General features: G+C 40.7%; 1 protein-coding gene across 2 annotated transcripts in view; it reads right to left on the reverse strand.

The window, feature by feature from the left end:
• LOC124598689 (transcription factor IIIB 90 kDa subunit) overlaps window positions 1–15,243 on the reverse strand; it is a 363,153-nt gene that overhangs the window by 33,513 nt on the left and 314,397 nt on the right. For both annotated transcript variants that reach the window (XM_047136022.1, XM_047136030.1), the window contains exon 9: window positions 11,637–11,771. In XM_047136022.1, coding sequence (XP_046991978.1) covers window positions 11,637–11,771 — 135 coding nt within the window. The remainder of the gene's footprint in view (window positions 1–11,636; window positions 11,772–15,243) is intronic.

Genomic DNA, 15,243 nt, shown 5'->3' on the forward strand with positions numbered 1-15,243 from the left:
GTGAGGTGGAAGGCCGCAGAAGATGAAGTAGCGTGCGGGGCTGTCGGCCATGTAAGAGCTCAGCCAGGCTGTGGTCGCCCATGGGGGTGAAACGGTAAGAAACCATAAATTGGAGAAGTGCATCATCAGCAGCAGAAGAAGACAGGAGTTTCCTCATCTGAGCCTTAAATGTGTGGACCGGTCATTCAGCCTCACCGTTTGACTGTGGATGGAACGGAGGGGCTGTAACATGCATGACGATGTGATGGGCACAAAAATCCGCAAAATTGGAAGAGGCAAATTGCGGACCATTATCAGTAACAGGAGTAGAGGGAAGGCCTTCCAAAGAGAAAATGTGAGCTAGAGCATTTGTGGTTGCCACAGTGGTAGGCGACGTGCAACGGACAATGAAAGGCGTCAATAACAAGAAGCCAATAAGTACCTAAAAAAGGTCCCGCGAAGTCAGCATGAATATGCTCCCAGGGGTTCTCAGGCGAAGGCCACGGTGACAAAGATGACTTCAGGGCGGCGGCCTGTGACGCACAAGGGCCGCAGGAAGCGACCATGTGTCCGATTTCAGAGTCGATGCCGGGCCAGTACACATGACGACGCGCCAGAGATTTTGTGCGAGAGACACCCCAGTGCCCTTGGTGAAGGAGGCGCAAGACCAAAGCACGCAAAGATGCAGGTACCACAACACACGGCGAAGCATTTTCGGTGGAAAGGAGGATAACACCATTCCTAGCCGTGAAGCGGTAACGCAAAGCGTAGTAGTTCCGCAACGGATGAGAAGTCTTAGTGGATGGACGATCTGGCCAACCCTTCCGAATACAGCGTAAAACCCAGGAGAGGGTAGGGTCAGAACCCGTAGCAGCCGCCACCCGGTCCCCAGTGATGGGGAACCCGTCCACAACCTGCTGCTCGGCAACAGCCAGGTGGAAACACAAAAGTTCGTCCCTATCGAATGCCAGATCAGGACCCATGGGAAGGTGAGACAGTGCATCAGCATTCGCTTGTTGAGCCGTTGTCCGGAAATGATACTCATAATTGAAACGAGACAAGTAAAGAGCCCAATGCTGGAGGCGATGTGCAGCCTTGTCGGGAAGTGACGTTGATGGATGAAACAAGGAAGCAAGTGGTTTGTGATCCGTAACAAGGTGAAATTTGGATCCATAGAGAAAAACACCAAACTTATGAAGAGCATAAATAATGGCCAAAGCTTCTTTTTCAATTTGAGAATACTTTTTTTGGGCATCCGTGAGCGTTTTGGGGGCATAAGCAATGGGTTGTTCAGAACAGTCAGAAAAACGGTGCGCAAGGACTGCACCGACCCCGTATTGAGAGGCGTCCGTGGCAAGACCAAGATGTTGGCCAGGTCGATAAGTAGCCAGGCACGGAGCCTGTTTCAGCATAGTCTTCAATTTCTGGAAAGCCACATCGCATGGCGCGGACCACTGAAAAGGCACGTTTTTATGCAACAGGCAATGCAATGGCTGAGCCACCGAAGCAGCAGACAGTAAAAGCTTGTGATAGTATGCTATTTTCCCCAAGAAGGCCTGCAGTTCCTTAACAGATGTAGGGCGAGGAAGGGCATTGATCACAGCGACAGTTTTCTGAAGCGGACGAATACCATCCTGAGAGAGTTGAAACCCCAAGTATGTGATAGATGCCTGAAAAAATTTTTATTTCTGAAGATTACCCTTAAGACCGGCAGTATGTAAGACATGAAAAAGTGTGTGGAGATTTTGAAGATGTTCGTCAGTGGTGGAGCCAGTGACAACAATGTCGTCCATGTAATTTATACACCCAGGGACAGTGAGCAATAACTGTTCCAAGAATCGCTGAAAGAGAGCAGGGGTGCTGGCAGCCACGAATGGCAATCGTTGGTATTGATAAAGGCCGAAAGGCATGTTAAGGACCAGAAACTGCCGGGAAGCAGTGTCGAGAGGAAGTTGATGATAAGCTTCTGACAGGTCAAGTTTAGAAAAATACTAGCCTCCAGCAAGTTTAGTGAACAATTCTTCAGGTCGAGGCATAGGGTAAGTGATGATAAGACATTGAGCATTTACAGTGGCTTTGAATTGCCACAGAGACAAATATCACCATTTGGCTTAGCAACGAAAACGACAGGAGAGGACCACTCACTGGAAGTGACAGGAAGCAAGACCCCTGAAGCAGTGAGACGATCCAGCTCCCATTTGACCTGATCACAAAAGGCCACAGGAATGGGCTGAGCCCAAAAAAACTTAGGCTGAGCTGTGGGTTTGAGCATGATATGAGCTTCTAAGTCGTTTGCACGGCCTAACCCAGGAGAAAAAAGGGACGAAAATGTCGTCGACAAGGAATCTAGTTGAGCATAAGGAATAGCATCAGAGACGATATTGACAGATTCATCTATGGAGAACCCAAAAATGCGAAAGGCATCGAAACCAAAAAGATTCTCCGCATTACTATGGTCGACCACAAATATGGGAACAGTGCGAACGACAGATTTGTAAGATACCTCAGCATCAAATTGTCTCAAGAGAGAAATCTTCTGTTTATTGTAAGTCCGTAATTGCCTAGTGACAGGTGACAGGATTGGAGAATCCATCTGAAGATACGTCTGAGAATTGATGATAGTGGCAGCAGAACGAGTATCCACCTGCACGTGAACATCTCGACCAAGTATTTGGACAGTGAGGAATAACTTCCCTAAAAGGGAAGAAGTACAATTGACAGACAACACAGAATCAGAATCAGCATCATGTGCATGAACATCATGTATGCGGTTGGATTTGCAAACGGATGACACATGACCCTTTTTTTTTGCATTTGTGACACACGGCCCAAAGTTGTGGACAATCTTCTCGTGAATGTTTCGTAAAACACCGCGGACATGAAGGAAGTTGCCGTGGATTTTGCTGCAGTTTCTTAGAGGTTTGTTTACGGTTAGGCCGAGGCTGCACTTGGGAGCATACTAGGCCATGACGGCCAGCGGAGACACGACACATGCTTCGTCAACATCCCACAGAGGTTGTATTTCCCCGACATCGCCCCATGCTTCTATTTGCGAGAAATTTCAAAAGACTGAGCGATGGATAGGACTTCATCTAGAGTCGGATTTGCCAACTGAAGGGCACGTTGCCTAACTTCTTTGTCGGGTGCCGATCAGATAATAGCATCCCGTACCACGGAATCAGCGTAGGATTCTTTGTAAACTTCAGTAACAAATTGACACTTTCTACTGAGGCTGTGAAGTTCAGCAGCCCAAGCGCAATAGGATTGATTCAGTTGTTTTTGACAACGATAAAAGGCAACATGAGAGGCTACCACATGCGTTTGCTTTTGAAAATTGATGGACAGAAGTGAGCACATTTCAGCAAAGTACAAAGACACAGCATCTTTCAAAGGAGCCAATTGTGACAACAACCGATACATTTGAGGTGAAATCCATGAAAGGAACAGAGACTTACATGTTTGTTCATCTGCGACATGAAATGCCAAGAAGTGCTGTCGAAGACGTTTTTCGTAATCTGACCAGTCTTCCGCCGTATCGTCGTAAGGAGGAAAAGGAGGTAGAAACAGTGACGAGAGACGCCCCGCATTTGATGCCGCGACAAAATCATGAATCGCATTTGTGAGAAGCATTTGCTGTTCTATGAGACCTTGCAATAGTTGCTCTAAAGTAGCCATGGAAACGTGGGTCAACGATGGAAAAGAAAAATCACTACCTTGTCACCAATTGTTATAACTTCAAGTTGAACAAATATATTTCAAGGAAGACGCAATACATGAAAGTCACAGATCAAGTAAACAGAGATAGACACGTGTACACTTAAACAGTCAAATCATAACTGAGTCCGAGTGTAGCGGCCGCTGGCTGGCTGGCCACTTAGGTGGCGCTGCTGCTGCATGGCTGGCAGACGGCGCCGCATGTAGAGGACGCGCGTAACTGCGCGGCAGCACTTTGAAAGAACGGCGAGTCCCAACAGCAGGTACTAAAGATGTTACAATATCACAAGATCCTCAACAAAGTACAGTGAAAAATATGGTCAGTATATTGCATCAGGGAATTGAAAAACAAAGTGTAAGAGGTTCTTGTTTGTTTGGAAGATTTAGGAACTGAGGATTTAATAGATTTACTATGCCTGTGTCTACATCATATAGTCAAAAGATATGGAAAAGGTAAATGTAAGTGCATGTAAACTTACTTAAGTAGACACAGTGCAGAAAAAAGGAGGAGTTGCCAAACATATTAAAAGTCATCATAGTGTGAAAAATTTAGAAACTAAAAGAACTTATGTAGAGCAACATGTAAAAGCATATTCCTGTGATTAAATTAAACGATGGTACTTTTTTAATAAATTGTAGCTGTGTATAGATCCCCATTGGAAAATTTCCACCAGTTTCTGAAAAACTTGGATTCTTTGTTGTGATACCTGTCATACAGAGGGAAGCAAATTATTATTTGGGGGATTTCAATGTAGATTTTCTGGGAGGGTCTTATAGGAAGAGTGACCTTGTTTTTTTAAACTCAACATCAGTTGTTGATTTTCTTACTTAGGTAGTGCTGGAAAGCAGCACACTGGCAGATTTTATTTTCATAGGTCTTAATAAATTTAAGCAAATGAACATTTATCCTATTAAGAATGGTCTTTCTGATCATGATGACATATCTTCATATGGTAAAGCAGAATAGTCCTCCAAAATGGTGCATTCAAATAACAATTTAACAATTGCAAATTTATGGAAATTTGTTTTGACCTTTTATTATAAATAGTGTGGGAGTACAGTATACCGAAAATAAAAATTACATGCAAATCAGAACATACAATAAAAATCAGTATTGGCTCCACTATGTATCCTACAGTTTTTAATTTTTTTTTCCACGTAGAGGCCACAATATACTTATTATTGGTTAAAGTCGCATTCCACTAACTATTAAAGTTTTCGAGTTATTACATTTCATAATACCAGTAAAAGCTACAGGCCTTGACATCCAGGTCCCCTTAACAAAAAGTCAGAGGTTGGAAATATTTTTAATAATCTTTTTAAATGTTGTGGAGAAAATAGGAGTCAGATGTTCATTAGGAAAGGCAAAGCTACATGTGGAAGAGGCAATACCTATGAAGTCTGATAAAATTTAAATTCTATGCACCTCTCCTTCTGAAAGTAGGAAAATAATAAACTCACTCAAAAGTAAAAGCTTGAATGGAATTCATGGCATTTGCAACATGGTACTGAAGGCTTGTTCCCAACAGGTAAGTAGGATTCTCAGCCAAATATGTAATAACTCACTGTAACAAGGTATTTTTCCTAATAGATTGGTTATGCTGTTGTTAAACCATTGTATAGAAAGAGGGATAGGTCTGATATGCCATCAACTGCTACTCAGTCTCACTTCTGGCACCTTTACCCAAAATTCTTGAAAAAGTAATGTACTCAAGAATAGCTTCGCAAAATTGTAAAAATAAAGTACTAACAAAATATCGATTTGCTTTTCTGGAAATCTTTTCAACAGGAATGCTCTGAATAACTGAACATCACTGATCATGATTTTCTATTATCTCTCAAACAGTTTTGATTGTGTAACTCACAAAATTCTTGTAGATAAGCTTAAGTACTGTTGTATGAGTGGGACAGTGTACAACTTGTTTAATTTATATTTAACTGCAAGACTGCAGAAGGTTGAAATAAACATTCACATAATGCAGAAAATGCAGCAGATTCCTCAAACTGGGGAGGTCCCATAGGGTTCATTCTTATGTCCCTCATTGTTCTTAATATAATATATTAATGATTTGCCACTCAATATTCACAACAATGAAAAGCTAGTTCTTTTTACTGATGATAACAGTGTAGTAATCACACCCAACAAACAAGAACTAGCCGAGGAAATTGTAAACAATGTCTTTCAGAAAATTATTAAGTGTTTTCCTGCAGATGGACTCTTATCATATTTCAATAAAACACCGTATGTATAGTTCTGTACAGTAAATGACATAACACTATTAATAGATATAGAGTTTGAACTCAAGCTTGTAGTAGCTAAGGTAGAATATTCCAATTTTTGGAGTTTGCATTGATGACATTGATGAGAGATTGATCTGGGAGAAACACATTGATGATCTACTGAAACATCTGAGTACAGCTACTTATGCAATTAGATTTATTGCAAATTTTAATAATAAACACATCAGTAAATTAGCTTTCTATGCTTATTTTCATTCACTGCTTTCATATGGCATGATATTTTGGGATAAGTCATCATTAATGAAAAAGTATTCATTGCACAAAAGTGCGTAGTCAGAATAATAGCTGAGGCCCACTCAAGATCATCTTGCAGACATTTGTTTAAAAAACTAGGGATATTCACAGTAGCTTCAATGTGTGTGTGTGTGTGTGTGTGTGTGTGTGTGTGTGTGTGTGTGAGTGTTCACTTACAAAATTTGTTATTTGGTACAGAAAGGGGTGAATTATGCTGCCACAAAAGCCTTTGGTCACTTACCAAATAGCATCAAAAGTCTGATGGATAGCCAATCATCATTTAAAAACAAATTAAAAGAATTTCTCAATGACAATTCCTTCTATTCGACAGATGAAGCTTAAGATATAAATTAGTAACCACACAGTTATTAAAAAACATGTTGAATTACGACAGGTAAAGAAAATTTTGTTAAGAGACACATTCCAAGTCATTACAAAGAGTTGTATTCATGATCTGTAGAAAAAGTATTAATATGATCTAATCTAACGTAATGCCAAAATCGCCGGCCAGAGTGGCCGTGCAGTTCTAGGCGCTACAGTCTGGAGCCGAGCGACCGCTACGGTCGCAGGTTCGAATCCTGCCTCGGGCATGGATGTGTGTGCTGTCCTTAGGTTAGTTAGGTTTAATTAGTTCTAAGTTCTAGGCGACTGATGACCTCAGAAGTTAAGTCGCATAGTGCTCAGAGCCATTTGAACCATTTGAATGCCAAAATCCCGAACACAGTGGGCAGAAATGTATTTGACACTGGTGTAACAGAAAGGAGGTACACAGAATAAATGAACATCTGTGTGATACTAAAAATATTGTCACAACATAACCACTCACATGTCCAAACCCGAAAGCTGGCTCATTGATGAAACATAACACTTAGCATTGAAAGCACACTTACTTTGAACATCAACATGCCCAATAAACAAAGAAGAACATGATACAACCCAAAGCAATATTTTAGTAACTTTTCCAACAGTCCCACTGTTCACACAGGCATAAAAATCCATAACAAGTATCCTAGGCTACATCTCTCTGGTCAGTGCTTCACATTAGCACTCTCTGTCTCTCTCCTGGGTGTCTGAGGTCCATGTGTGAGCCAGCTGTCTTGCTTCTTCAGTTCTGGTGATTTCTTTCACATAGCCATCATGAGTATCGTCCAGTTGAAATGGGAACAGTGTATCCACTGTCATTTCAGCCTCACACCCATGGAGCAGAAAGAGCGGTATGAGGCTTATAGCATCTTGCTTCACTGTGTTGCATGCTAATGTCATGATGGACATTATTGTATCTCAGTCTCCCTATTCAACATGCATGTTCATTGAGAGCATATTTGATAATATCTTATTAAAGCATTCTCTGAGGCCATTCATCTGTAGATGGACAACTGAAAAGCTTTCCTATGATCAGAGATCATCACATGGAACACTCTTGCTTTAAAATTACATAATCTACAAGGAACTTCACAGCTTCTAGAGCTTTGGCAGTTGGCACAGTTTTGGTGGTAGCATAGTGGGTTAGGTAATCAGTGCAGACTATCACCCATCATTTTTCATTTGTCAACTTTGGGAACCTCCCTAAGGAGTTGATTTCAATTTGGTGGAATGGTGCTGTTGCAGGCTGGATTGCTACCAGATGCCACAAAGGAAACTGCCGCATGTTTTGCCATCATTGGCATTCTCTACGGTATCCCACATTTTGTCTAATAGATTGCAAGAGATTTGGCCAGTGATACTCGCATCTGATTCAGTCTAGATTCTTCATGAATCCTAAGTGACCAGGTATTGGAGTGTCATGACAATACTCCTGGATCATTGGCCACAGATGAGCTGGGATCATGAGAAACCACTTCCACCACATCAGGTCATACTTCCTCTTATACACTGTTCCATTTATTAATTGGAACCCTCCTTTGGTCAGTTTCTCATTTTCAAGGCTTCTATGGTCTTCAGCAATGCTAAATCTATCTGCTGTTCAGCAGCAATTCATTTAATGCATCAACAGTTGAGATTTTATCCTCGCTGCTGTGTTCCTCTGAAGGACTCCTTGAAAGGTGGGCAGCATCCTTGTGTTTATATCAATTTTTGTGATGCTGTACTCATGAAGTGCTTATCTTGCCAGCTGATCCAATGGATCCTTCATGTCAGTCATCCAGTGAAGAAAATTGTGATCCATCACAATGGTGAATGGTTTGCCAAATAAATATGTCCAAAGAAGTACAAGGCACTCTTTCTTGGTTGTGGAGTTCTGCTTCTCAGACTTTGAGAGTACTCTGAAAGCAGAAACTATCACCTTTTCAATGACTTCCTGAATTTGTACTACAATGGCCCCTATCCCAAAACTGCTAGTATTGGTGTGAAGTTCTGTCATGGCAGTCTCATCATACAATTCTAGAACTGGAGATGTCAGCACCTCCTTAAGGATAAGGAACAATATTTCTTGTGCCTTGTTCCAGCAAAATTTGGCATCTCCCAATGATAGTTTTTACAAGGTACGTGCCTTGGTACTTAAGCCTTTATGAATCACCAGTAGTTTGAGTATTCTGAGAAAATGTCAAATCATGAATGTGCTGAGGAGTCTAAAAATATCTCTGGCTCAGAACCAGGATGTACTCCGTCACCATTCACTAGATGCACTAAGATTTCTATTTCTTGGTCAACAAAGAGGCTCGCTTTCTGATTCAGGAAGAGGCCTGCAGTCTGAATGTACTTCACTATAGTTGTTGGTCAGCTTAGATGTTCTTCAAATGTCTTTAAGAACAAAACAAAAAAGTCATCCAGATAGCACAGAAAAACTGCTTCTTTAAGATGTCTAAGATGGTTGTCCATCATATGTTCAAAGGTGGTTGGAGTCCAAACAGCATAACTTTAAACTCACAGAGGCTACCAGGAGTAATGAAGGCAGTTTTTTCCTCATCAGTCTTGTCATCCTTGATCTGCCAGTAGCCTGTCTGGATGTCGGTAGCAGAGAAACACTTTATTACTCTTTTCAAGCAGTCCGGGTTGTCATCAATTTGGGACAATTTCTTCACAATTTTTTCAGTCATAAGTTGATACTGAAACACTAAGTGCTGTCCTCCTCCTTTACAAGGGCCACAGCAGAGGACCATGAATACTCTGAAGATTCTATGATGTCTTCTTGCAGTATCATCTCCATTTTCTCCTAGTCTGTCTGTCATTCAGCTAATGAAACTTTATGTGAGTGCTGGTTAATTAGTGCATCATCCCCACTGTCAATACGGTGTTTTATTACGAGGCAGATGGTCTGTCTTTTCTTCAATGTGGATTTGAAATCATCCAAAAACTGACACAGAACTGCTGTTAATGGCTGACATTGTTCCTCAGTCAGACCAGATCCTATTGGCAGCTCAATAGTGGCTTCATTCCCTGCATTTTCTGTAATGGTAGTGGAGTATGATTCTTTGTGACACTAAGCTGACTTTCCTGGACTGGCTTGCCTGTCCCTACCTAGGATAAGTTGAGGTTGCTCGTGACAATTAGTGAGCCAAAGTTCTCCTTGACCACCCGCAATACTACTGTCATTGGCACGTAGATTTATTTTGTGAGCCTGAGTGGCGATTTGCAACTGAAAAAAGCCTCACAGTTTAACTTGACATCTCAACTGATGACTGTAATCTTCTCATTGATTATGGTGGGATAACATCATCTCCAGTGGCAAACTACTGCCAAAATCAATCTTTGTCGTGTGATTGCTGGAATAATTTCATCAATCTGAAGCTCTGATCTTCCACAGTCTATGATTGCTTGTGAAATCTGTAAGAAGTTCCAACAAAGAATATCACCATGACTATAGCCTATTAAAACAACATAGGGCTGTGTTCTGCTATTGACAGTTATTTGTGCAATACACATTTGTGATGGCTGGTTGTATTTCCCGTTTGCGACCTTTCATATCACAGAACATATCTTTTTAGCTAATGACAATAAGCACTTGATATTGCAAAAAAGGAATCTAATGAGTTGTCTTGGGCCCAGACTCACTGGCTGTCAAAGAGATTTCCTGTCATCTTGCTGAGTGTAATCATTGGAGGATTTTCACCTGTGGTGGCCTCACTTCCATAACTCATCATATCCCCTAGTTTTTTGTGAATTTGATAGCTAGGTGCGTGACTGGCACCTCTGTATGGTGATGGGGAATGGCAAGACCTTGTGCAGTGTAAGGCGAAGAGCTTTGGCCCAAAGGTTGACTACAGATGACTGGCATGAATAGGGCAGTGATGATGGCTGATTACTTGTGACATACTAGTAATCAAACTCTCATCTTCTTTCTCTGCAATAGTGTACAGCATCTCCAGGGCATCAACAGTGAACACAGACGGATGTGTTTTCCTCCATCCTCCATACATCTGTTCTTCTGTGGAGCATTTTACTTAGTGAAGGGATTGGTTGTACCTGCATTGGTCAGATATTGGGTTTTTGCTTAACAGTGGAGGCAGCACAAGCCCAAGTTGGTAGAGTCCATTCTTCATGGTTTGTTCAACTGATGGAGGAGATCGGTGCTAAAGACTGAAACACCTCTTCCTCAACATTCTCTAATACCTCCTGATGTACCAGGTCGACATACAATGTTGCTATCTCTTGTGTTCTAAGTCCAAAGTTTCTGGCTACCATACAACCATGTATGTATTCCCTTATTCTATGATGTAAGGGAGAGGTGAACTCATGATGGCCTTCCACAACTGCCATAGGGACCACATTCAGCAGTCGGCAGTCTCTCTCTTGCCTGACTTTTTCTGTTGATTCACTGGCACCACTTGATGAATTCCTCTGTCATTAGAACCTCCTATACCTAAAAAGCTTAGTCTTCCGTGACTCGTTTCATCAAGAAAATTAGGCTGCCTTAGATGTCTGTTTTGTCCCATGTATCCACTTTGTCAGCTTCTGTTGTATTAAAATTCATGACTTGGAATAAGGCCAAAACATTTTATATGTATGTCCCCATGATGTTGGGCCCTGTTCTTCAATTATTCTTTGGGCAAGCAGACTTGCTGCTGATTGTTGCCAGTTCTGTCTGGAATTGGTCGAACCAATTAAAGTTCTCTTCTCTATTCTTGAATCACTGCTGGGATTTGCTGTCCAAGTTCAATTAAGCATTTGCCAAATACATCATGTCATCCTGAAAGGCAAAGGTTCCACAAAAGGCAAAGGTTCTGAGTTTGAGTTTCAGTCTGGCACAAAGCTTCAATCTGCCAGAAAGTTTCACATCAACGTACAGTCTGCTGTGGTGTGAAAGTTTCATTCAAGAAACCCAGTTGATGATAGCAAATAAGTTGTCTTAGTCTATACAGTGATGGTTAGACAAAAAATTCCTAGCATTAACCCAAGAACAATGCATTCAGATTATCGTTTAAGGAAGTATAAAATGCCATTCATCTACACAGTCTGATCTATCAACTTACCTAATCCTACAACATTGCCGCTATTGGATGAGCAGTTGACATCATCTGTAAGACAGCCCTCAATTGTTCCCAGTGTTGATTCCACAATAAAATTTTCAGCCTCTTCACATTCATTATCAGAATTTGGACCTGCATCTAGAAGAAAAAAATATGTTAATTGTTAAAATATTATAGTCAAAAACATGCATTGAAAAGCATGTTGCGTACAGAACATTTGAATATATGTTTCCTACATACAAGACTTCATTGCAGTCAAGTGTTTTTGTGTTTTCTGACAGCAAGGTGGCACATGATCTACATAAAAAGTTCTCTGTTTTTTGTCTTTGAAATATGTCCACAATATGTGAAACAACAGTATATAAACCTGCCTGGATATCCTTCCCCTCCCCATAAGAAACTGATGGCAAAGTGTATTACTATAAGTAAAAATAACTCAGTCATAGTACCAAAATGTACCTCTACATTTAAACTAGATTTCTTTACAGCACAACCAGTACCCCTGAAGCTAGTACACATTATTTTTGTGTGTATCCATATGTTCCTGTGAATGATGGTCATGTTTCTCTTTTCATCACTAGTAAGCCAGTCTGACAAGAAGTCATCAATGTCTCATGTAGTAGTGAGTGCTTGAATTTCAGATGTGCTAATTAAGCTTTTTTTTCTGTGAAAGTTTTATGAGAGAAAGAGACACTATATCTATTATTCCATGCACAATTTTATTTTTCCCACACCAGCTCAAAATCCTACTTAGCAGTGAAATATTGATTGAAATCTTGCCTTGGGCTCCTGGAGAGCTGAGGTTGCCTTTTGGGTGAGGACAGTTAATCAGCTTTGTATTCCTTTTACAGCAAATACCAACTTCATTTGATTTTTTTTTATCTACCAAATTCTTGCACTGTTGTATTGAGATAGTCTTCATGTAATAACTACAAAGAATCCGCATTGTTCTATCTTAGTACAGCTGAACAAAAATTTGAGTGAACATAGACATGACAAAAATACTGCTATATATTTAGGCTTTCGGCCAAAAAGCCTTCTTCTAAAGTAGATAACACACACATTCACTCAAGCAAAACTCACATATACATGATTACTGTCTCTGGCCATTAAGGCTGAACTGCGCACAGCGTGTGTGTGTGTGAGTTGTGGTTCTGAGAATGTGGGGGTTTGTACTTTAGGAGGAGGCCTTTTGGCCATAAGGTTAAATGTATAGCTGTCTTTTTGTTGCGCCTGTCTGACTGTACGGTGAGTAGCAACCAATCCCTTTCATAATATTCTCATTATTCCATCTTGGATTTTCCATTGTTTGAGCATAAATGTGATAGTTAAAAAATGAGTGCAAAACTATTAATGAAAGATTTAAATTTTTGAAACATATCTTACAGCAGGAATTATTTCTTTCATTAACAGGGCATCTTTAACAAGGTCTGCAACAATTCAAGACGGTACATATTACAAAAGTAATACAAACCTGACTACCTGCACTCACAGTGACCTCAGCTCTCCATACAACCAAGAAAAAATCTCAATTAAAATTTCACTGCTAAGGAAATATAAAATATTTTCTTTGTGTGTATGTGTATGTGTGTGTGTGTGTGTGTGTGTGTGTGTGTGTGTGTGTGTGTGATCTTTACATTCACCCTGTAATGTATCAAAATGGGACAGTATTGAATGAAGAGTACAATCGCACACATATTGGAGATTACGATACTATCATGCAATACTTGCATGAAGTTATACAGGAGGGAAGAAAAATTTGCATACTTGGCCTCCACAGTGCCATCTGTCACATGCTAGTAATACAAAAACGTCTGTCACAAAATTTCATCCTGCGCCTATTTCCGGCAGTAAATGGACATTAAAGATTGCCAATCTGGCAACTCCGTAATCACATGTACGTTAACTACCTCTGTCAGCATATAGGATAGTGTTGTGCAGCTGGTGCAGTGGATAGCATTTTGGGTTAGCATGGTGGAGATCGAGGTTTCAACTCTGTGTCAAGACGTATTTGTTTTTATTTGCCAGTTTCATTCTACCATGTAATACAGCAGTACACACCATTTCTTAACATATCTGATGTTCAGATAGTATAATGTTTTGTAATGATGAACATAACAAAAATGTGGTCAGACAAGTTAGAAATAGACAGATGAAATAAATGACCTGTCATAGGACAGAATAACAATTTTGAGATGCTAAAGATGAATGCACAGTTAAATAACCCTCAACATCTAACAGTCATTCACATTACATGCAGTACATCTGCTAAGGTGAACACATTAGCAACCAGTGACAATAATATTTTCCATATTACTGACGGCATGACGTTTACAAAGGAGTATATTGTCCTCAGAGCAGATGCTCAAAATGACCCTCACGCGCGCCCAAACATTACGAGACCCACTGGATCATGCAGCTCTGGATTCTTCACAACATGGCTGCATCCACAGATAAAAGAGCAGCATATGCACCTGCTATCTGTTCCTCCATATATGTTGGCAGAGTAAAATACACATGCTCCCTCAAGTGTCCCCACAGGAAGAAATCCAGGGGGGATTTCAGTGAGTTGAATGTGGAGGCCATAACTGTACCTCCCTGTCTGAGGCATTTCCCTGGAAATGTTCTGTCTACATGCCATTGCACATTAATTCTAAAGTGTGGAAATGCACCATCATGTTGGAATGATAAACTCTGCCGAACATGGAGTGGAACATCTTACAGTGTGTCAGGCAAATAGTTGAAAGGAGTGCAGTCAACCTGACAGGCAACAAGTGGGACCACAACTCCTGTCTGCCAATATACTGACACAGATGTTGATGCCAAAGTGAACTTGCCATCCATGCTCGTGGATGATGTGCAGATTAACATCACACCAATGGTGGGCATTGTGCATATTGAAGACACCCTCATGAGTGAATTTAGCTTCATCTGATCCTATTACAGTGTTCATGAAGTTGTCATTGGCTTCCTGTAGTTGTTGGAACCAATGACAGAATTACATCCACAGACACAGCCCCAGATCTATGATATTTCTGAACAAAAGCAAACACTTGATTGTGGCACCCCCCCCCCCCCCCCCCTGCCCCCCTCAATAATCTGAGACAGGATGTCAAAAATAGAAAATAAAAATAAAATTTAATATGTTCATTTTGCAGTGCACATCTTTCTGAAGAGTTTGATATATAAAACATGTGTTCGAGGAAATGTAAGACGTGTTATTTGGTCTTACAAGTGCCAAAGTGAGTGCCACACCTCTTCACACAGCACGTCACTGCATTTCACTCTGTGGAGTTCAGACATATATATTTTGTAATGGAAGCCACAAACCTATATTCGGGACAGTGGAAATTACAATGTCCTGTGGTGCCTCTCTTCCTCCCAGTTGGCCAGTTCACATCCTACTCCCATTTAAAAAAACTCAGAATTAATACTGGGTGGCATTGTTTGTAACCAGAAGAATAAGAATTCTCCAGAAAATTTGCACTCTTTACTGCCTATTAGCTAAAACTTTTTCTTTCATGTGATAAAATTAAATATAGGAAACAGAAACCAGTAAAGACAAAAGACAAGACAGTACCTATTTCTTCAGTCCTCAGATCCCAGCATT

The sequence above is a fragment of the Schistocerca americana genome, chromosome 1 (genome assembly GCF_021461395.2).
Source record: "Schistocerca americana isolate TAMUIC-IGC-003095 chromosome 1, iqSchAmer2.1, whole genome shotgun sequence".
Classification (NCBI taxonomy): Eukaryota; Metazoa; Arthropoda; class Insecta; order Orthoptera; family Acrididae; genus Schistocerca; species Schistocerca americana.